The sequence below is a fragment of the Melospiza melodia genome, unplaced genomic scaffold, assembly GCF_035770615.1.
Source record: "Melospiza melodia melodia isolate bMelMel2 unplaced genomic scaffold, bMelMel2.pri scaffold_386, whole genome shotgun sequence".
In the NCBI taxonomy this organism is placed as follows: Eukaryota; Metazoa; Chordata; class Aves; order Passeriformes; family Passerellidae; genus Melospiza; species Melospiza melodia.
The window spans coordinates 1-24,215 of NW_026948707.1; the positions used below are offsets into that span (position 1 = coordinate 1).

General features: G+C 52.9%; 1 protein-coding gene across 1 annotated transcript in view; it reads right to left on the reverse strand.

The window, feature by feature from the left end:
* Nucleotides 1-2,368: 2,368 nt before the first annotated feature.
* Nucleotides 2,369-24,215, reverse strand: part of LOC134434549 (alanine aminotransferase 2-like) — a 46,662-nt gene continuing 24,815 nt past the window's right edge. Inside the window, exons 5-11 of the mRNA XM_063183219.1 lie at nt 23,790-23,869; nt 23,562-23,698; nt 19,905-20,079; nt 13,950-14,105; nt 7,675-7,787; nt 2,562-2,691; nt 2,369-2,531 (exon numbers count right to left, since the gene is read on the reverse strand). Coding sequence (XP_063039289.1) covers nt 2,601-2,691; nt 7,675-7,787; nt 13,950-14,105; nt 19,905-20,079; nt 23,562-23,698; nt 23,790-23,869 — 752 coding nt within the window. The 3' untranslated portion in view covers nt 2,369-2,531; nt 2,562-2,600. The remainder of the gene's footprint in view (nt 2,532-2,561; nt 2,692-7,674; nt 7,788-13,949; nt 14,106-19,904; nt 20,080-23,561; nt 23,699-23,789; nt 23,870-24,215) is intronic.

Genomic DNA, 24,215 nt, shown 5'->3' on the forward strand with positions numbered 1-24,215 from the left:
TGGGATTTGTGAATTTGAAGATTTGGGGATTTCAGAATTTGGGAGTTTTAGGGTTTTCAGAATTTGGGGATTTGAAGATTTGGGATTTGGGATTTCGGGACTTTGGGATTTCAGATTTTGGGGATTTCAAGATTTAGGGATTTAGAGATTTGGGGATTTGGGATTTCAGAATTTGGGGATTTGAGGACTTTGGGATTTGGAGATTTGGAGATTTGGGGACTTTGAGATTCCAGGAAATTCTGGGATTTTTGTGATCCTGGGGTTTGGAGATTTGGGACTTTGGGATTTGAGTTTTTGGATTTGCAGATTTGGGATTTCAGAATTTGGAAATTTTGGGACTTGGGATATCAGAATTTGGGGATTTCAGGATTTAGGGATTTGGAGATTTGGGGATTTGGGATTTTGAGATTTTGGGTTTTCAGATTTGGGGATTTCAGGATTTAGGATTCAGAGATTTGGGGATTTGGGATTTCAGAATTTGGAGATTTCAGGACTTGGGGACTTCAGAATTTGGGGATTTCTGGATTAAGGGATTTGGGGATTTGGGAATTTGGAGATTTGAGATTTCAGAATTTGGGAGTTTTAGGGTTTTCAGAATTTGGGGATTTGAAGATTTGGGGATTTGGGATTTCGGGACTTTGGGATTTCAGATTATGGGGATTTCAAGATTCAGGGATTTAGAGATTTGGAGATTTGGGATTTCAGATTTTGGGGATTTGAGGACTTTGAGATTTGGAGATTTGGGGCTTTGAGATTTCAGGAAATGCTGGGATTTTGTGATCCTGGGGTTTGGAGATTTGGGACTTTGGGATTTGAGTTTTTGGGATTTGGAGATTTGGGATTTCAGAATTTGGAAATTTTGGGACTTGGGGATATCAGAATTTGGGGATTTCAGGATTTAGGGATTTGGGGATTTGGGATTTTGAGATTTTGGGTTTTCAGATTTTGGGGATTTCAGGATTTAGGGATTCAGAGATTTGGGGATTTGGGATTTCAGAATTTGGAGATTTCAGGACTTGGGGACTTCAGAATTGGGGATTTCTGGATTAAGGGATTTGGGGATTTGTGAATTTGAAGATTTGGATTTCAGAATTTGGGAGTTTTAGGTTTTCAGAATTTGGGGATTTGAAGATTTGGGGATTTGGGATTTCGGGACTTTGGATTTCAGATTTTGGGGATTTCAAGATTTAGGATTTAGAGATTTCGGGATTTGGGATTTCAGAATTTGGGGATTTCCGGATAAGGGATTTGCGGATTTGGGAATTTGGAGATTTGGGGATTTTGAGATTTCAGGAAATTCTGGGATTTTGTGATCCTGGGGTTTGGAGATTTGGGACTTTGGGATTTGAGTTTTTGGGATTTGCAGATTTGGGATTTCAGAATTTGGAGATTTCGGACTTGGGGACTTCAGAATTTGGGGAGTTCTGGATTAAGGGATTTGGGGATTTGTGAATTTGGAGATTTGGGATTTCAGAATTTGGGGAGTTTTGGGACTTAAAGTTTTCAGAATTGGGGATTTGAAGATTTGGGATTTGGGATTTCGGGACTTTGGGATTTCAGATTTTGGGGATTTCAAGATTCAGGGATTTAGCGATTTGAGGATTTGGGATTTCAGAATTTGGGGATTTGAGGACTTTGGGATTTGGAGATTTGGAGATTTGGGGCTTTGAGATTTCAGGAAATGCTGGGATTTTGTGATCCTGGGGTTTGGAGATTTGAGGACTTTGGATTTGAAGATTTGGGATTTGGGGACTTTGGGATTTCAGAATTTGGGGATTTGAGGACTTTGGGATTTGGAGATTGGGGGACTTTGCGATTTGAAGATTTGGTGTTCGGGATTTCAGGATTTCAGGACACTGGGATTTCAGGATACTCTGGAATTTGGGGACTTTGGAATGTCAGAATTTGGGATTTTGGGATTTCAGATTTTCAGGATTTGGGACTTTGGGATTCAGGATTTGGGGATTTTGGGATTTCAGCATTTGGGGATTTGAGGACTTTGGGATTTGGAGATTTGGGGACTTTTCGATTTGAAGATTTGGTGTTCGGGGATTTCAGGATTTCAGGACACTGGATTTCAGGATACACTGGAATTTGGGGACTTGGAATGTCAGATTTTGGGATTTTGGGATTTCAGATTTTCAGGATTTGGGACTTTGGGATTTCAGGATTTGGGGATTTTGGGATTTCAGCATTTGGGCTTCATCGCCAGGCTGCCCCTTCTGCTGCTCCTCCACCACTTCCACCCCCAATTCCTGCACAAATCCTCCCACCCCAAAAACCCCCCAAAAAATCTCAAAATCCCCCCAAAACCCCCAAAAACCCCTCGGGATCCCCCAAAACCTCCAAGGCCGCGGGTGCCACCACCGCCGGTCACCGTCCTTTATTTGGGGACACGGAGGGGTGGGGACCTGCCCCGCAATTCCCAACAAACACAAACGGCCCCGCGACACCTGGGGAGGGTGGCACGGGGTGACAGAGGTGACACGGGGTGACAGGAGGTGACACGGGGTGACAGGAGGTGGCAGGAGGTGACAGGAGGTTGACAGGAGGTGACAGAGGTGACAGGAGGTGACAGAGGGGCCGCGGCCACCCCCCGGTTAAGAGAATTCCTGGACGAATTTGGTGTAGAAGGAGCTGAGCTTCTCCAGGAGGATCTTCAGCTTCTCCGTGGGCGGCAGGATGGTCATCCTGGAATGGAGCCAGGGAGGGGGGGGGGACACAAAAAAAAATAATAATAATAAAAATTTGGGAAATTTTTTGGGAAGTCAATCCAAAAATTCTGACCCCCAAAAAATTTCGGTGGGTGGCAAAAAAATAAAATAATTTTAAAATTTCAATTTTTTTTTCCCACCCGGTTTCGCAGAGGAATCCCCAAAATTGCGGTCAAGGAAAAGGGTGGGGGTTTGGGGATTTGGGAATTTGGGGGTTTGGGGGTTTGGGGATTTGGGGGTTGGGGATTTGGGGTTTGGGGATTTGGGGATTTGGGGATTGGGGATTTGGGGGTTGGGGATTTGGGGGTTTGGGGGTTTGGGGGTTGGGGGATTTGGGGGTTTGGGGATTTAGGGGTTTGGGGATTTGGGGATTTGGGATTTGGAATTTGGGGGTTTGGGGTTTTGGGGTTTTGGGGGTTTGGGGATTTGGGGTTTGGGGTTTGGGGATTTGGGGTTTGGGGATTTGGGAATTGGGGTTTTGGGATTTGGGAATTTGGGGATTTGGGGTTTGGGGTTTTGGGGTTGGGGATTTGGGGTTTGGGGATTTGGGGGTTTGGGGATTTGGGGTTTGGGGGTTGGGGGGTTTGGGGTTTGGGGGAGTGTGGGGGTTTGGGATTTGGGGATTTGGGGGTTTGGGGATTTGGGGTTTTGGGGATTTGGGATTTGGGGATTTGGGGTTTGGGATTTGGGGATTTGGGGATTGGGGTTTGGGGATTGGGGGTTTGGGGTTTGTGGATTTGGGGATTTGGGGTTTTGGGGATTTGTGGATTTGGGGTTTTGGGAATTTGGTGTTTGGGGTTTGGGGATTTGGGATTGGGATTTGGGTTTTGGGATTTGTGGATTTGGGAATTTGGGGGTTTGGGGTTTTGGGGATTTGGGGTTTTGGGGGGTTTGGGGATGTGGGGGTTTTGGGGTTTGGGGATTTGGGTGTTGGGGTGTTGGGATTTGGGGATTTGGGTGGATGGGGATTGGGGTGGTTGGGGGTGTTGTGGGTTTGGGGGTTTGGGGTTGGGTTTTGGGGTTGTGGGGTTTGGGAAGTTGGGGTTTGGGGGTTTGGGGGTGTGGGGGGTTTGGGAATGTGGGGGTTTGGGGGTTGGGGTGGGGGTGTGGGGGTTTGGGGGTTTGGGTTTTGGGATTGGGGGTGGGGTTGGGGGGTTTGGGGATTGTGGTTTTGGGTTGGGGGGTTGGGGTTGGGGTTTGGGGGGTTTGGGGGTTGGGGTGGGGGATTTGGGGTTTTGGGGTGGGGGGTGGGGGTTTGGGGGGTTGGGGGTTTGGGTTGGGGGTTTGGGGGTTGGGGGTTTGGGGGTTGTGGTTGGGGTTGGGGGTTTGGGTTGGGTGGGGGTTTTGGGGTTGGGGTTTTGGGGTTGGGGATTTGTGATTGGGGTTTGGGAATTGGGGTTTGGAGTTGGGGTTTTGGGGGTTGGGGTGGGGTTTGGGGGTTTGGGATTTGGGGGTTTGGGGATTTGGGGGTTGGGGGTTTGGGGGTTTGGGGGATTGGGGATGGGGGGAGAGAATCAGGGGGTGGAAATCCAAGAACAGGGAATTTGGGGTGGGTGATCAAGAATAGGGTATTTGGGGATTTGGGGATGTGGAATTTGGGGATTTGGGGTTTGGGGGTTTGGGGGTTGGGGGTTTGGGGATTTGGGGATTTGGGAATTTGGGGATTTGGGGATTTGGGGGTTTGGGGGTTGGGGATTTGTGGATTTGGGGATTTGGGGGTTTGGGGGTTTGGGGTTTTGTGGATTTGGGGGTTTGGGGATTTCGGGGTTTGGGGATGGGGGAGCAGAGAATTGGGGTGGAAATCCAAGAACAGGGAATTTGGGGCGGGTGATCCCAAGAATAGGGAATTTGGGGATTTGGGGATTTGGGAATTTGGGGATTTAGGGTCAGGGATTGGGATTTGGGAACAGGGAATTTGGGATGGGGCGATTCGGGGATTTGGGATAAGAGGACGAGGATTTGGGATGGGTGATTGGGGGATTTGGGGATTTGGGATTGGGATTTAGGATTTGGAATGGGGGGATTTGGGATTTGGGATTTGAGGATTGGGATGGGAAGATTGGGGATTTGGGGGTTTGGGGATTTGAGATATGGGGTGAGGGATTTGGGGAATTGGATGGGGGATTTGAGGATTTGGAGGAGGGGGATTTGAGGATTTGGGGACCAGGGAAAAGGTATTGGGGTTTGGGATTTGGGGTTTGGGGTTTGGGGTTTTCAGATTTGAGGATATGGGGATTTGGGTGGGGGGATTTGGGATGGAGTGATGGGGGACATTTGGGATGGGAGGTGTGGGGATTTGGGATTTGGGGTTGGGATTTGGGATTTGGAATGGGGGATTTTGGGATTTGGGGGTTTGGGATGGGAGGATTTGGGGTTTGGGATTTGGAGAATTGGAGATTTGGGGATTTGGGACATGGGGAACAGGAATTGGGGATTTGGGTGGTGGGAGGATTTGGGGTTGGGATTTGGGATGGAAGATTTGGGGATTTGGGGTTTGGGTGGGGGGATTTGGGATTTGTATTTTGAGGATTTGGGGTGGAGGGATTTGGGGACGAGGGATGGGAGATTTGGATATTGAGATTTTGGGGATGGGGGATTTGGGTTTTGGGTGCGGCAACAGGGAATTTGGATGCGGGATTGGGAAGGGGGATGGGGGATTGGGGGATTTGGGATTGGGATTTGGGATTTGGAATGGGGGGATTTTGGAATTTGGGTTTTGAGGATTTGGGATGGGAGGATTTTGGGTTTTGGGATTCTGGGATTTGGGATGGGAAGATTTGGGGATTTGGGGGTTTGGGATGGGGATTTGAGATACGGGGTGAGGGATTTGGGGGTTTGGGATGGGGGGATTGGGGATTTGGGGACCAGGGATTGGATTTGGGATTTGGGGTTTGGGGTTTTCAGATTTGAGGATTTGGGGATTTGGGGATTTGGGATGGAGAACGGGGGATTTGGGATGGGGCGATTGGGGATTTGGGGATTTGGGATTGGGATTTAGGGATTTGGAATGGGGGGATTTTGGTTTTGGGATTCTGGGATTTGGGATGGGAAGATTTAGGGTGTGGGGGTTTGGGATGGGGATTTGAGATATGGGGTGGGGGATTTGGGATTTGAGATGGGGGGATTTGGGATTTGGATGGGGGGATTGAGGATTTGGGGACAGGGAACAGGATTTGGGTTTGGGTTTTGGGGTTTGGGGTTTGGGGTTTCAGATTTGAGGATTTGGGATTTGGGTGGGGGGGGGATTTGGATGGAGTGATGGGGGGACATTTGGGATGGGGGGTGTGGGGATTTGGGATTTGGGGTTGGGATTTAGGGTTTGGAATGGGGGATTTGGGGGTTTGGGATGGGAGGATTTGGGGTTTGGGGTTTGGGGATTTGGGGTTTTGGGGATTTGAAGAATTGGAGATTTGGGGATTTGGGACAGGGGGAACAGGGAATTTGGATTTGGGGTGGGAGGATTTGGGGGTTTGGGGTGGGGGGATTTGAGGATTTGGTATTTTGAGGATTTGGGGTGGAGGGATTTGGGGACGAGGGATGGGAGATTTGGATATTTGAGAATTTGGGATGGGGATTTGGGGTTTTGGGTGCGGCAACAGGGAATTAGGATGCGGGATTTGGAAGGGGATTGGGGATTTGGGGATTTGGGTTGGGATTTAGGGATTTGGAATGGGGGGATTTTGGGATTGGTGTTTTGAGGATTGGGATGGGAGGATTTGGGTTTGGGGATTTTGGGGATTTGGGATGGGAAGATTTGGGGGTTGGGGGTTGGGATGGGGATTTGAGATTGGGGTGCGGGGATTTGGGGTTTGGGATGGGGGGATTTGGGGATTTGGGGACAGGGATGTGGGATTGGGATTTGGTGTTTGGGGTTTTCAGATTGAGGATTTGGGGATTTGGGGATTTGGGATGGAGAAAGGGATTTGGGATGGGGGATTTTGGGATTTGGGGATTTTGGGGATTTGGGATGGGAGTTTGGGGTTTGGGATTTTGGGATTTGAGAATGGGGTGAGGGATTTGGGGATTTGGGATGGGGGGATTTGGGGATTTGGAGGAGGGGGATTTGAGGATTTGGGGACCAGGGAAAGGGATTTGGGGTTTGGGATTTGGAGTTTGGGGTTTGGGGTTTTAGATTTGAGGATTTGGGGATTTGGGTGGGGGGATTTGGGATGGAGTGATGGGGGACATTTGGGATGGGAGGTGTGGGGATTTGGGATTTGGGGTTGGGATTTGGGATTTGGAATGGGGGGATTTGGGGATTTGGGGATTTGGGATGGGAGGTTTGGGGTTTGGGGTTTGGGGATTTGAAGAATTGGAGATTTGGGGATTTGGGACAGGGGGAACAGGGAATTTGGGATGGAGGTCTCAGGAACAGGGATTTGGGGTGGGATCTCCAGAAATGGAGAATTTGGGGTGGGGGATCCAAGATCAGGGAATTTGGGGGGGAATTCCAGAAACAGGGAATTTGGGATGGGAACACCAAGAACAGGGAATTTGGGATGGGAGCTGCCCAGGAATAGAGAATTTGGGCTGGGATCCCAGGAACGGGAATTTGGGGTGGGGATCCCAAGATCAGGAAATTTGGGGTGGAAATTCCACAAATGGCGAATTTGGGGTAGGAATCTCTCAAGAACGGGGAATTTAGGGTGGGATCTCCCAGGAACAGGAATTTGGGCTGGGGGATCTGAAGAACAAGAAATTTGGGATGGGCGATCCCAGCATCAGGAAATTTGGGGTGGAAATTCCACAAATGGGGAATCTGGGGTGGGATCTCCAAGATCAGGGAATTTGGGGTGGGATTTCCAGAAACAGGAATTTGGGATGGAGGTCTCAGGAACAGGGAATTTGGGGTGGGATCTCCAGGAACAGGGAATTTTGGATGGGGGGATTTGGCGATTGGGGATTTTGGATTTGGGAGGAGGCGTTTGGGAATTCGGGACGGGATCTCCCGGGAACCCACCGGAAGTGGTAGGTGCCCTCCTTCTGCCCGAAGCCGCTGCCGGGCACGACGCAGATGCCGGTTTCCTCCAGGAGCCGCATGCAGAAGAACATGTCCGGGCTCTGCTTCTTCTCCTGCGAACCGGGGACGCAATGCCGGCGTCGGGAAAACCAAACCGGGACCCGATCCCGCAAGGGGGCCAGGGATCGTCCCCACACCCCCACGTGGATCGGGATCCACGCCAGGAAATCCCACACGGATCAGGATTGATCCCAATGAGTCCCACATGGATCAGGATTGATCCCAATGAGTCCACATGGATCAGGATTGATCCCAATGAGTCCCACACGGATCAGGATTGATCCCAGTAAATCCCACACGGATCAGGATTGATCCCAGTGAGTCCCACATGGATCAGGGATTGATCCCAGTGAGTCCCACACGGATCAGGATTGATCCAGTGAGTCCCACATGGATCAGGATTGATCCCAGTGAGTCCCACATGGATCAGGATTGATCCCAATGAGTCCCACATGGATCAGGATTGATCCCAGTGAATCCCACACGGATCAGGATTGATCCCAGTGAGTCCCACACGGATCAGGATTGATCCCAGTAAATCCCACACGGATCAGGATTGATCCCAGTGAGTCCCACACGGATCAGGATTGATCCCAGTGAGTCCCACATGGATCAGGATTGATCCCAGTGAGTCCCACATGGATCAGGATTGATCCCAGTGAGTCCCACATGGATCAGGATTGATCCCAGTGAGCCCCACATGGATCAGGATTGATCCCAATCAGTCCCACATGGATCAGGATTGATCCCATTGAGTCCCACACGGATCAGGATTGATCCCAATGAGTCCCACACGGATCAGGATTGATCCCAATGAGTCCCACACGGATCAGGATTGATCCCAATCAGTCCCACACGGATCAGGATTGATCCAGTAAATCCCACACGGATCAGGATTGATCCCAATGAGTCCCACACGGATCAGGATTGATCCCAGTGAGCCCCACATGGATCAGGATTGATCCCAGTGAGTCCCACACGGATCAGGATTGATCCCAGTGAGTCCCACATGGATCAGGATTGATCCCAATGAGTCCCACATGGATCAGGATTGATCCCAGTGAGTCCCACATGGATCAGGATTGATCCCAATGAGTCCCACACGGATCAGGATTGATCCCAATGAGCTTCACACGGATCAGGATTGATCCCAATCAGTCCCACACGGATCAGGATTGATCCCAGTGAGTCCCACACGGATCAGGACTGATCCCAGTAAATCCCACACGGATCAGGATTGATCCCAGTGAGTCCCACACGGATCAGGATTGATCCCAGTGAGTCCCACATGGATCAGGATTGATCCCAGTGAGTCCCACATGGATCAGGATTGATCCCAGTGAGTCCCACATGGATCAGGATTGATCCAGTGAGCCCACATGGATCAGGATTGATCCCAATCAGTCCCACATGGATCAGGATTGATCCCAATGAGTCCCACACGGATCAGGATTGGTCCCAATGAGCCTCACATGGATCGGGATCCATCCCCAGGAGTCCCACAACTCCTGGATTGATCCCAGTGCGTCCACAACTCCTGGGATCGATCCCACCCATCCCCACGTGGATCAGGATCGATCCCATCCATCCCCACATCTCCCAGTTGGGATCCTGTCCATCCCAGTTTGGATCCCGTCCATCCCCACATTCCCGGTTCAGATCCCACCCAACCCACATCTCTAGGTTTGGATCCCATCCCAGTGTGGATCCCGTCCATCCCAACATCTCCAGTTGGGATCCCATCACGGGATGGATCCTGCCCATCCGCACATTCCCGATGCAGATCCTGCCCATCCCCACATCTCCTGGTTTGGATCCCACCCATCTCCACATCTCCCAGTTTGGATCCCATCCCAGTTGGGATCCCATCCATTCCCACGTCTCCCAGTTTGGATCCTGCCCATCCCAACATATTCCGGTTGGGATCCTGCCCATCCCAACATGTCCCAGTTTGGATCAAGCCCATCCCCCATTCCCAGTTTGGATCCTGCCCATCTCCACATCTCCAGGTTGGGATTCCATCCATCCCAGTTTGGATCCCACCCATCTCCACATCTTCTGGTTTGGTTCCCATCCATCCTCCATTTCCAGTGTGGATCCTGCCCATCCCAACATCTCCCAGTTTGGATCCTGCCCATCCCAACATCTCCTGCTGTGGATCCCATCCATCCCAGTTGGGATCCTGTCCATCACCACATCTTCATATTGGGATCCCGTCCATCCCAGTTTGGATCCCATCTATCCCAACACCTCCCAGTTTGGATCCTGCCCATCCCCACATCTCCTGGTTTGGACCCATCCATCACAGGATGGATCACGTCCATTCAGCATCTCCCAGTTTGGATCCTGCCCATCCCAACATCTCCCAGTTTGGATCCTGCCTATCTCCCCCCATTCCCAGTGCAGATCCTGCTCATCCCAACATCTCCAGGTTGGGATGCTGCCCATCCCTGCGTTTCCAGTGCGGATCCCGCCCATCCCCACATCTCCCAGTTTGGATCCTGCCCATTACCACATCTCCTGTTTGGGATCCCATCCATCCCAACATCTCCCAGTTTGGATCCTGCCTATCTCCCCCATTCTCAGTGCAGATCCTGCTCATCCCAACATCTCCAGGTTTGGATCCTGCCCATCCCCACATCTCCCGGTTTGGACCCATCCATCACAGGATGGATCATGTCCATCCCAACATCTCCCAGTTTGGATCCCATCCATCCCAACATCTCCCAGTTTGGATCCTGCCCATCCCAACATCTCCAGGTTGGGATGCTGCCCATCCCTGCGTTTCCAGTCTGGATCCCGCCCATCCCCACATCTCCCAGTTTGGATCCTGCCCATTACCACATCTCCTGGTGTGGATCCCATCCATCCCCACATCTCCCAGTTGGGATCCCATCCATCCCCACATCTCCCAGTTGGGATCCCATCCATCCCAACATCTCCCAGTTTGGATCCTGCCTATCTCCCCCATTCCCAGTGCAGATCCTGCTCATCCCAACATCTCCAGGTTTGGATCCTGCCCATCCCCACATCTCCTGGTTTGGACCCATCCATCACAGGATGGATCATGTCCATCCCAACATCTCCCAGTTTGGATCCCATCCATCCAACATCTCCCAGTTTGGATCCCATCCATCCCAGCATCTCCCAGTTTGTATCCATCCATTCCAACACCTCCCAGTTTGGATCCTGCCTATCTTCCCCCATGCCCAGTGCAGATCCTGCTCATCCCAACATCTCCAGGTTGAGATGCTGCCCATCCCTGCGTTTCCAGTGTGGATCCCACCCATCCCCACATCTCCTGGTTTGGACCCACCCATCACAGGATGGATCACATCCATTCCAACATCTCCCACTTTGTATCCCATCCATCCCAACATCTCCCAGTTTGGATCCTGCCCATCCCAACATTTCCTGGTTTGGACCCATCCATCACAGGATGGATCACGTCCATCCCAACATCTCCAGTTTGGATCCTGCCCATCCCAACATCTCCCAGTTTGGACCCATCCATCACAGGATGGATCACGTCCATCCCAACATCTCCCAGTTTGTATCCCATCCATTCCAACACCTCCCAGTTTGGATCCTGCCTATCTCCCCCCATTCCCAGTGCAGATCCTGCTCATCCCAACATCTCCAGGTTGGGATGCCGCCCATCCCTGCGTTTCCAGTGTGGATCCCGCCCAATCCCCACATCTCCCAGTTTGGATCCTGCCCATCCCCACATCTCCCAGTTTGTATCCCATCCATTCCAACATCTCCCAGTTTGGATCCTGCCTATCTCCCCCCATTCCCAGTGCAGATCCTGCTCATCCCAACATCTCCAGGTTTGGATCCTGCCCATCCCCACATCTCCTGGTTTGGACCCATCCATCACAGGATGGATCATGTCCATCCCAACATCTCCCAGTTTGGATCCCATCCATCCCAGCATCTCCCAGTTTGGATCCTGCCCATCCCAACATCTCCCAGTTTGGATCCTGCCTATCTCCCCCCATTCCCAGTGCAGATCCTGCTCATCCCAACATCTCCAGGTTGGGATGCCGCCCATCCCTGCATTTCCAGTGCGGATCCCGCCCATCCCCACATCTCCCAGTTTGGATCCTGCCCATCCCCACATCTCCCAGTTTGGATCCCGCCCATCCCCACTTCTCCCAGTTTGGATCCGCCCATCCCCACATCTCCCAGTTTGGATCCTGCCCATTACCACATCTCCTGGTGTGGATCCCATCCATCCCCACATCTCCCAGTGTGGATCCCGCCCATCCCCACTTCTCCCAGTTTGGATCCCGCCCATCCCCACATCTCCCAGTTTGGATCCTGCCTATCTCCCCCCATTCCCAGTGCAGATCCTGCTCATCCCAACATCTCCAGGTTTGGATCCTGCCCATCCCCACATCTCCTGGTTTGGACCCATCCATCACAGGATGGATCATGTCCATCCCAACATCTCCCAGTTTGGATCCCATCCATCCCAACATCTCCCAGTTTGGATCCCATCCATCCCAGCATCTCCCAGTTTGTATCCCATCCATTCCAACACCTCCCAGTTTGGATCCTGCCTATCTTCCCCCATTCCAGTGCAGATCCTGCTCATCCCAACATCTCCAGGTTGAGATGCTGCCCATCCCTGTGTTTCCAGTCTGGATCCCGCCCATCCCCACATCTCCCAGTTTGGATCCCGCCCATCCCAACATCTCCTGGTTTGGAACATCCATCACAGGATGGATCACGTCCATTCCAACATCTCCCACTCTGTATCCCATCCATCCCAACATCTCCCAGTTTGGATCCTGCCCATCCCAACATTTCCTGGTTTGGACCCATCCATCACAGGATGGATCACGTCCATCCCAACATCTCCCAGTTTGTATCCCATCCATTCCAACATCTCCCAGTTTGGATCCTGCCTATCTCCCCCCATTCCCAGTGCAGATCCTGCTCATCCCAACATCTCCAGGTTGGGATGCTGCCCATCCCTGTGTTTCCAGTTTGGATCCCGCCCATCCCCACATCTCCCAGTTTGGATCCCATCCATCCCAGCATCTCCCAGTTTGTATCCCATCCATTCCAACACCTCCCAGTTTGGATCCTGCCTATCTTCCCCCATGCCCAGTGCAGATCCTGCTCATCCCAACACCTCCAGGTTGAGATGCTGCCCATCCCTGCGTTTCCAGTCTGGATCCCGCCCATCCCCACTTCTCCCAGTTTGGATCCCGCCCATCCCAACATCTCCTGGTTTGGACCCATCCATCACAGGATGGATCACGTCCATCCCAACATCTCCCAGTTTGTATCCCATCCATCCCAACATCTCCCAGTTTGGACCCATCCATCACAGGATGGATCACGTCCATCCCAACATCTCCCAGTTTGTATCCCATCCATTCCAACACCTCCCAGTTTGGATCCTGCCTATCTTCCCCCATGCCCAGTGCAGATCCTGCTCATCCCAACATCTCCAGGTTGAGATGCTGCCCATCCCTGCGTTTCCAGTGTGGATCCCGCCCATCCCCACATCTCCTGGTTTGGATCCTGCCCATCCCAACATCTCCTGGTTTGGACCCATCCATCACAGGATGGATCACGTCCATTCCAACATCTCCCACTTTGTATCCCATCCATCCCAACATCTCCCAGTTTGGATCCTGCCCATCCCAACATTTCCTGGTTTGGACCCATCCATCACAGGATGGATCACGTCCATCCCAACATCTCCCAGTTTGGATCCTGCCCATCCCAACATCTCCCAGTTTGGACCCATCCATCACAGGATGGATCACGTCCATCCCAACATCTCCCAGTTTGTATCCCATCCATTCCAACATCTCCCAGTTTGGATCCTGCCTATCTCCCCCCATTCCCAGTGCAGATCCTGCTCATCCCAACATCTCCAGGTTGGGATGCTGCCCATCCCTGTGTTTCCAGTGCGGATCCCGCCCATCCCCACATCTCCCAGCTTGGATCCCGCCCATCCCCACATCTCCTGGTGGTGTGGATCCCATCCAGCACAGGATGGATACCGTCCATCCCAGTTGGGGTCCTACCCATCCCCACATCCCTGGTGCAGATCCCACCCATCCCAGTTTGGATTCCATCCGTCCCAGCATCTCCCAGTTGGGATCCCATCCATCCCAGCTTGGATCCCGCCCATCCCCGCATTCCCGCCGTGTCTCCCGCCCATCCCGACATTCCCGGCACGGTTCCCGTACCTTGGCGGCGGCCACGGCGCGGGGCGGCAGGTCGATGCGGGGGAAGGAGTACATGGCGCCCTGCACGGGGTTGCAGTGGATGCCGGGCGTGCGGTTGAAGATCTCCTCCGTCAGCCGCGCCTTCTCCGCCAGCGCGCTCAGCACCGCCTCCCTCTCCTGCAGTGGGGAAAAATGCGTGCAATTCCGATCCAGGGCTTCCCATTGGCCCATTGTCCCATCCCATTACCCCATCCCATTGTCCCATTGTCTCATTGTCCTCCTTCTCCAGCAGCGGGAAAAACAGACCGAATTCTGACCCAGGATGTCCCATTGTCCCATCCCAACCCATCCCATTGTCCCATTGTCCTCCTTCTCCTGCAGCGGGAAAACGCACGGAATTCTCATCCAGGGCTTCCCACTGGCCCATTATCCCATTCCATCTCATCCCATTTCATTGTCCCATTGTCCCATTGTCCCATTATGCCATTCCAACCCATCCCATCCCAACCCATTCCATTGTCCCCTTGTCCTTCTTTTCCTGCACCAGGAAAACACACGGAATTCTGAGCCAGGACGTCCCATTGTCCCATTGCCCCATCATCCCATCCCAACCCATTCCATTGTCCCATTGTCCTCCTTCTCCTGCACCGGGGAAAACGCACGGAATTCCGAGCCAGGATGTCCCATTGTCCCATTGTCCCATCCCAACCCATTCCATTGTCCCATTGTCCTCCTTCTCCTGCAGCGGGAAAACGCCCGGAATTCTGAGCCAGGGCATTCCATTATCCCATTATCCCACTCCATCCCATTCCATTGTCCTCCTTCTCCTGCACCAGGAAAACGCGCGGAATTCTGAGCCAGGACGTCCCATTGTCCCATCATCCCATCCCATCCCATTGTCCCATGTCCCATTGTCCCATCATCCCATCCCATTGTCCCATTGTTCTCCTTCTCCTGCACCAGGGAAAATGCGCAGAACTCTCATCCAGGGCTTCCCATTGCCCCATCATCCCATCCCATCCCATTCCATTGTCCCATTGTCCTCCTTCTCCTGCGCCAGGGAAAACGCACGGAATTCCGATCCAGGGCTTCCCATTGGATTGGCCCATTATCCCATTCCAACCCAACCCATTCCATTGTCCCATTGTCCCATTATCCCATTATCCCACCCCAACCCATTCCATTATCCCATTGTCCCATCCCAACCCATTCCATTGTCCCATTGTCCCATTATCCCATTATCCCACCCCAACCCATTCCATTATCCCATTGTCCCATTATCCCATTATCCCATCCCAACCCATTCCATTGTCCCATTGTCCCATTATCCCATCCCATCCCATCCCAACCCATTCCATTGTCCCATTATCCCATCCCATCCCATCCCATTGTCCCATTGTCCCATTATCCCATCCCATCCCAACCCATTCCATTGTCCCATTGCCCTCCTCCTGCCCTGGGGAAAATGCAAGGAATTCTCATCCAGGACGTCCCATTGTCCCATTATCCCATCCCATCCCAACCCATTCCATTGTCCCATTGTCCCATCCCATCCCATTCCATTGTCCCATTGTCCCATCCCATCCCATCTCATCCCACCCCAACCCATTCCATTGTCCCATTGTCCCATTATCCCATTGTCCCATCCCAACCCATTCCATTGTCCCATTGTCCTCCTCCTGCACTGGGGAAAATGCACGGAATTCTCATCCAGGACGTCCCATTGTCCCATTGTCCCATTCCATCCCAACCCATTCCATTGTCCAATTACTCCATCCCATTATCCCATTATCTCATCCCATCTCATCCCATTATCCCATCCCAGTTCCATTATCCCATTCTATTGTCCCTTCCCATTATCCCATTATCCCATTACCCCATTATCCCATTACCCCATTATCCCATTAGCTCATCCCATCCCATTATCCTCTCCCCTTATCCCCTTATCCCATTCCATTATCCCATTACTCCATTATCCCATCATCCCATTATCTCATCCCAATTAAATTCCATCCCACCCCATTATCCCACTATCCCACTATCCCACTATCCCATTATCCCATTATCCCATCTCATTATCCCACCCCGTTATCCCATTAACCCAAGTCATTATCCCACCATCCCATTACCACATTACCCATTATCCCGTTATCTCATTATCCCATCACCTCATCCCAATTCCATTCCATCCCATCGTGTTATCTCATTATCCTGTTATCCCATTATCCCAATTCAATTCCATCCCATCCCATCCCCATCCCATTATCCTGTTTCCCCGCTATCCCCTTATCTCACCCCAATTCTATTCTATTCCATTCCATTCCATTCCATTCCATTCCATTCCATTCTCCCACTATCCCATCTGTCATCATCCCATTACCCTATCTCCATCCCCATTCCATCCCATTATCCCATTATCCCATTACTGCAGTATCCCATTTTGCCATTATCCCATTCTCCCATTATCCCAATGTCCATCCCCATCCCATTATCCCACACCATTACCCCGTTATCCCATTACCCCATTACTCCATTACCCCATTATCTCATTACCCCATTATCTCATCCCATCCCATCATCCCATCCCATTATCCCATTATCTCATCCCATCCCAGTTAAATTATCCCATCCCATTGTCCCCACCCATTATCCCATCCCATTATCCCATTATCTCATCCCATCCCATTATCCCATTATCTCATCCCATCCCAGTTAAATTATCCCATCCCATTGTCCCCACCCATTATCCCATCCCATTATCCCATTATCTCATCCCATCCCATTATCCCATTATCTCATCCCATCCCAGTTAAATTATCCCATCCCATTGTCCCCACCCATTATCCCGTCCCATTGTCCCATTATCCTATTACCCCATGACCTCATTATCCCATTATCTCATCCCAACCCATCCCATCCCTTTATCCCATTCCATTGTCCCATTTTCCCATCCCGTTACCCCATGACCTCATTATCCTATTATCCTATTATCCCATTATCTCATCCTAAATAAATTCCATCCCATTATCTCATCCCATTATCCCATTACCACATTACCTCGTTATCCTATTATCCTATTATCCCATTATCTCATCCTAAATAAATTCCATCCCATCCCATTATCCCATCCCATTATCCCATTACCACATTACCTCATTATCCTATTATCCCATTATCTCATCCCAATTAAATTCCATCCCATCCCATCCCATCCCATTATCCCACCCCATTATCTCACGCCACTATCCCATTATCCCATTATCCCATTATCCCATTATCTCATCCCAATTAAATTCCATTCCATCCCATCCCATTATCCCACCCCATTATCTCACCCCACTATCCCATTATCCCATTATCCCATTATCCCATTATCTCATCCCAATTAAATTCCATTCCATCCGATCCCATTATCCCACCCCATTATCTCACCCCACTATCCCATTATCCCCTTATCCCATTATCCCATCATCCCACTATCCCACTATTCTGTTCTCCCATTCTCCCATTCTCTCATCCCAATGAGACAATTCCATTCCATCCCATTTTCCCATTATCCCAATCTCAATTTCCATCCCATTACCCCATCAGCCCATTTTCCCGTGATCCCATTTTCCCATTCTCCCATTCTCCCATTATCCCATCATCCCCATCTCAATCCCCATCCCATACTGTTATCCCATTATCCCAATCCCAGTCCCAATCCCAATCCCATCCCACCACTCCATACCGCCTGGAAGTGCTCACAGGACAGGTTTGGGTGGACCCCACTACCATGGGTCCCATCCCATGGATCCCATCCTAACCCCAATCCCAATCCCATGGGTCCCACCCCATCCCAATCCCATGGATTCCAATCCCAATCCCATGGGTCCCACCCCATCCCAACCCCATGGATTCCAATCCCAATCCCATGGGTCCCATCCCATCCCAACCCCATGGATTCCAATCCCAATCTCATGGGTCCCACCCCATCCCAACCCCATGGATTCCAATCCCATCCCAATCCCATGGGTCCCATCCCAATCCCATGGGTCCCATCCCATCCCAACCCAACCCCATGGGTCCCACCCCATCCCAATCCCATGGATCCCATCCCAATCCCATGGGTCCCATCCTAACCCCAATCCCAATCCCAATCCCATGGGTCCCACCCCATCCCAACCCCATGGGTCCCATCCCATCCCAATCCCATGGATCCCATCCCAATCCCATGGGTCCCATCCCATCCCATGGGTCCCATCCCAATCCCATGGGTCCCATCCCAATCCCATGGGTCCCACCCCATCCCAAACCCCATGGATTCCAATCCCATCCCAATCCCATGGGTCCCACCCCATCCCAACCCCATGGATTCCAATCCCATCCCAATCCCATGGGTCCCATCCCATCCCAATCCCATGGGTCCCATCCCATCCCAACCCCATGGATTCCAATCCCAATCCCATGGCCCCGTACCACCTGGAAGCGCTCGTAGGACGGGTCCATGGCCATGGATCCCACCCCATGGATCCCAACCCAAATCCCATGGATCCCATGGATCCCAATCCCATGGATCCCACCCCACTCCCACAGCCCCGTACCGCCTGGAAGCGCTCGTAGGACGGCTCTCCAGGCTGGGGCGGGGCCATGACCATGGATCCCACCCCCCAATCCCAATCCCAAGGATCCCATCCCCAATCCCACGGATCTCAATCCCATGGATCCCAATCCTGCCACTCCGTACCACCTGGAAGCGCTTGTAGGACGGCTCTCTGGGCTTGGGTGGATCTCATCCCGTTAATCCTATCCCATGGATCCCAACCCACCCCATGGATCCCATCCCAATCCCAACCCCAATCCCAAGGATCCCAATCCCATGGATCTCACCCCATCCCGCCACCCCGGACCATCTGGAAGTGCTCGTAGGATGGGTTTGGGCAGATCCAGGACCATGGATCCCATCCCATCCCATGGATCCCACCCCAATCCCAATCCCATGGATCCCATCTCAATCCCAATCCCCAATTCCAATCCCAATCCCATGGATCCCATCTCAATCCCATTTCCCAATTCCAATCCCAATCCCATGGATCCCACCCTAATCCCAATCCCATGGATCCCATCCCAATCCCATGGATCCCAATCCCGCAGCCCCATACTGCCTGGAAGCGCTCATAGGATGGGTTTGGGTGGATCCATGACCATGGATCCCAATCCCATGGATCCCATCCCAATCCCAAGGATCTCAATCCCAATCCCATCCCAATCCCACGGATCCCAATCCCAAGGATCCCAACGTCCCCGTACCGCCTGGAAGTGCCCGTAGGTCGGCTCTCCGGGCTGGGGGGGGGTCCATGACCATGGATCCCATCCCATGGATCCCACCCCATGGATCCCAATCCCATGGATCCCAATGTCTCCGTACCGCCTGGAAGCGCTCGTAGGACGGCTCTCCGGGGTTGGGCGGGTCCATGACCCATGGATCCCATCCCACCCCAATCCCATGGATCCCAACCCCAATCCCATGGATCCCAATGTCTCCGTACCGCCTGGAAGCACTCGTAGGACGGCTCTCCGGGCTTGGGCGGGTCCATGACCATGGATCCCATCCCACCCCAATCCCATGGATCCCAATCCCAAGGATCCCAACGTCCCCGTACCGCCTGGAAGCGCTCGTAGGACGGCTCTCCGGGCTGGGGGGGGTCCATGACCATGGATCCCATCCCATGGATCCCACCCCATGGATCCCAACCCCAATCCCATGGATCCCACCCCAATCCCATCCCAATCCCATGGATCCAAACCCCAATCCCAAGGATCCCAATGTCTCCGTACCGCCTGGAAGCGCTCGTAGGACGGCTCTCCGGGGTTGGGCGGGTCCATGACCCATGGATCCCATCCCACCCCAATCCCATGGATCCCAACCCCAATCCCAGGAACCCATCCCCAAGGATCTCAATCCCATGGGTCCCAAGGATCCCAATGTCTCCGTACCGCCTGGAAGCGCTCGTAGGACGGCTCTCCGGGCTTGGGCGGGTCCACGATGGCGTCCAGGATCATCTGTCCGGGCACGGGCGGGCACAGACGGACGGACACGAGCTTGATGAGCTCGGCCTTCACCTCGGGGTGCAGGTTCACCACCTCCATGTAGCCCCCGCGCAGGCCGCACCTGCGGGACACGCCCGCATCAACCCGGAATGCCGGGAATGCCGGGAATCGGGCGGGACCCGTGGGTGGGGTTTGGGATGGGACCCATGGATGGGAACCTATGGGGAAGGAGCCAGGGATGGGAGATGGGAGGTGGGACCCATGGATGGGGGTTTGGGATGGGAATCCATGGAGAAGGACCCATGGATGGGATCCGCGGATGGGAACCTATGGAGAAGGACCCATGGATGGGATCCGCGGATGGAGGTTTGGAATGGGAATCCATGGATGGCAACATATGGAGAAGGATCCATGGATGGGATCCATGGATGGAGGTTTGGAATGGGAATCCATGGATGGATTTGTGGATGGGATCTACGGATGGGAGATGTGAGTGGGATCCATGGATGAAGATCCATGGATGGGTTTTGGGACGGGATCCATGGATTGGAACCTTTGGAGAGGCACCCATGGATGGAATCCATGGATGGCAACCTATGGAGAAGACCCATGGATGGGAGATGTGGGTGGGATCCATGGATGGGGTTTGGGATGGGAATCCATGGATGGGAACCTTTGGAGAAGGACTCATGGATGGGAACCTATGGAGAAGGACCCATGGATGGGAGAGGTGGGTGGGATCCATGGATGGGGGTTTGGGATGGGAATCCATGGAGAGGGACCCATGGATGGATCCATGGATTGGAACCGATGGTGAAGGATCCATTCATGGGATCCATGGATGGGAACCTATGGAGAAGGACCCATGGATGGGATCCGCGGATGGAGGTTTGGAATGGGAATCCATGGATGGGAACCTATGGAGAAGGATCCATGGATGGGATCCATGGATAGGAACCTTTGGAGAGGCACCCATGGATGGATTCGTGGATGGGATCTACGGATGAGAGATGTGAGTGGGATCCATGGATGAAGATCCATGGATGGGGTTTGGGAGGGGATCCATGGATTGGAACCTTTGGAGAGGCACCCATGGATGGGATCCATGGATGGCAACCTATGGAGAAGACCCATGGATGGGAGGGAGATGTGGGTGGGATCCATGGATGGGGTTTGGGATGGGAATCCATGGATGGGAACCTTTGGAAAAGGAGTCATGGATGGGATCCATGGATGGGAACCTATGGAGAAGACCCATGGATGGGAGAGGGGGGTGGGATCCATGGATGGGGTTTGGGGTGGGAATCCATGGATGGGAACCTTTGGAGAAGGACTCATGGATGGGATCCATGGATGGGAACCTATGGAGAAGGACCCATGGATGGGAGATGTGGGTGGGATCCATGGATGGGGTTTGGGATGGGAATCCATGGAGAGGGACCCATGGATGGATCCATGGATTGGAACCTATGGAGAAGGATCCATGGATGGGATCCATGGATAGGAACCTTGGGAGAGGCACCCATGGATGGGATCTACGGATGGGAGATGTGAGTGGGATCCATGGATGAAGATCCATGGATGGGGTTTGGGACGGGATCCATGGATTGGAACCTTTGGAGAGGCACCCATGGATGGGATCCATGGATGGCAACCTATGGAGAAGACCCATGGATGGAAGATGTGGGTGGGATGAATGGATGGGGTTTGGGATGGGAATCCATGGATGGGAACCTTTGGAGAAGGACTCATGGATGGGAACCTATGGAGAAGGACCCATGGATGGGAGAGGTGGGTGGGATCCATGGATGGGGGTTTGGGATGGGAATCCATGGAGAGGGACCCATGGATGGATCCATGGATTGGAACCGATGGTGAAGGATCCATTCATGGGATCCATGGATGGGAACCTATGGAGAAGGACCCATGGATGGGATCCGCGGATGGAGGTTTGGAATGGGAATCCATGGATGGGAACCTATGGAGAAGGATCCATGGATGGGATCCATGGATAGGAACCTTTGGAGAGGCACCCATTGATGGATTCGTGGATGGGATCTAAGGATGGGAGATGTGAGTGGGATCCATGGATGAAGATCCATGGATGGGGTTTGGGACGGGATCCATGGATTGGAACCTTTGGAGAGGCACCCATGGATGGAATCCATGGATGACAACCTATGGAGAAGACCCATGGATGGGAGAGAGATGTGGGTGGGATCCATGGATGGGGTTTGGGGTGGGAATCCATGGATGGGAACTTTTGGAAAAGGACTCATGGATGGGATCCATGGATGGGAACCTATGGAGAAGGATCCATGGATGGGAGATGTGGGTGGGATCCATGGATGGGGGTTTGGGATGGGAATCCATGGAGAGGGACCCATGGATGGATCCATGGATTGGAACCGATGGTGAAGGATCCATTCATGGGATCCATGGATGGGAACCTATGGAGAAGGACCCATGGATGGGATCCGCGGATGGAGGTTTGGAATGGGAATCCATGGATGGGAACCTATGGAGAAGGATCCATGGATGGGATCCATGGATAGGAACCTTTGGAGAGGCACCCATGGATGGATTCGGGGATGGGATCCACGGATGGGAGATGTGAGTGGGATCCATGGATGAAGATCCATGGATGGGGTTTGGGATGGGATCCATGGATTGGAACCTTTGGAGAGGCACCCATGGATGGGATCCATGGATGGCAACCTTTGGAGAGGCACCCATGGATGGGATCCATGGATGGCAACCTATGGAGAAGACCCATGGATGGGAGAGAGATGTGGGTGGGATCCATGGATGAAGATCCATGGATGGGGGTTTGGGATGGGAATCCATGGAGAGGGACCCATGGATGGGATCCATGAATGGGACCCATGGATAGGAACCTATGGAGAAGGACCCATGGGTGGATCCATGGGATCCATGGATGGGGACCCATGAGATCCATGAGGTGGTGGCCCCTCCATCCCCAATCTATGATCCATAGATCCCATCCATGACAATCCATGACCCCAACCCCACCCTCAGGAGATCCATGGGGTGGTGGTGACATCTCCATCCCAAATCCACGACATCCATGTCAATCCATGACCTCAACCCCAGCAGATCCATGGGGTGATGGTGACATCTCCATGTCCAATCCATGACATCCATGGCAATCCATGACCCCAATCCCAGGAGATCCATGGGATGATGGTCTCTCCATCCAAATCCATGACATCCATGGGGTGGTGGCACCTCCACCTCAAATCCATGATCCATGGATCCCATCCATGACAATCCATGACCCCACCCCCAGCAGATCCATGGGTGGTGATGGCACCTCCATCCCAAATCCATGACCCCAACCCCAGCAGATCCACGGGGTGGTGGTGCCATCTCCATTCCCAATCCATGACCCCACCCCCAGCAGATCCATGGGGTGGTGGTGCCATCTCCATTCCCAATCCATGACCCCAACCTCAGCAGATCCATGGGGTGGTGGTGGCCTCTCCATTCCCAATCCATGACCCCCATCCCACCCCCAGCAGATCCATGGGGTGGTGGTGGCCCCTCCACCCCACGTCTCAGGGGACCCGTGGTGACACTCACTCTCCCATGAAGCCCTTGGAGGTGGAGTGGAAGGAGGCCAGCTCCACCGAGTCCGAGTAGGGCGGCCCCAGCTCCATCAGGACCTTCTTGAAGGAGTGGAAGGCCGAGCCCTCGGCGTAGATGTTGTCCTGGTACACCTGGGTGGGGACAGCCGGGATGTCACCGCGGGAATTCCGGCTGTTCCCGGGAATGGGGGACACGCCCCCAGGCCAGCCCGGCCCCGCCCACCTCATCGGCCAGCAGGAAGAGCTTCTCCTCGTAGGCGAACTTGATGACCTGCTCCATGCACTCGCGGCTCTGCACCTGGCCTGGGACAAGCACGGGGCTCAGCCCACCGGGACACGCCACGGGTCCCACCACAGCGATATCCCATGGGTCCCACCCGAGATACACCATGGGTCCCACCACAGAAACCCCAACTGAGATACACCACGGGTCCCACCACAGGGATATCCCATGGATCCAACCCAAGGTACACCACGGGTCCCACCACAGGGATATCCCATGGGTCCCACCCGAGATACATCATGGGTCCCACCAGAGGAATCCCACCCGAGATACTCCATGGGTCCCACCACAGGGATATCCCGTGGATCCAACCCGAGATACTCCATGGGTCCCACCACAGGGATATCCCATGGGTCCCACCCGAGA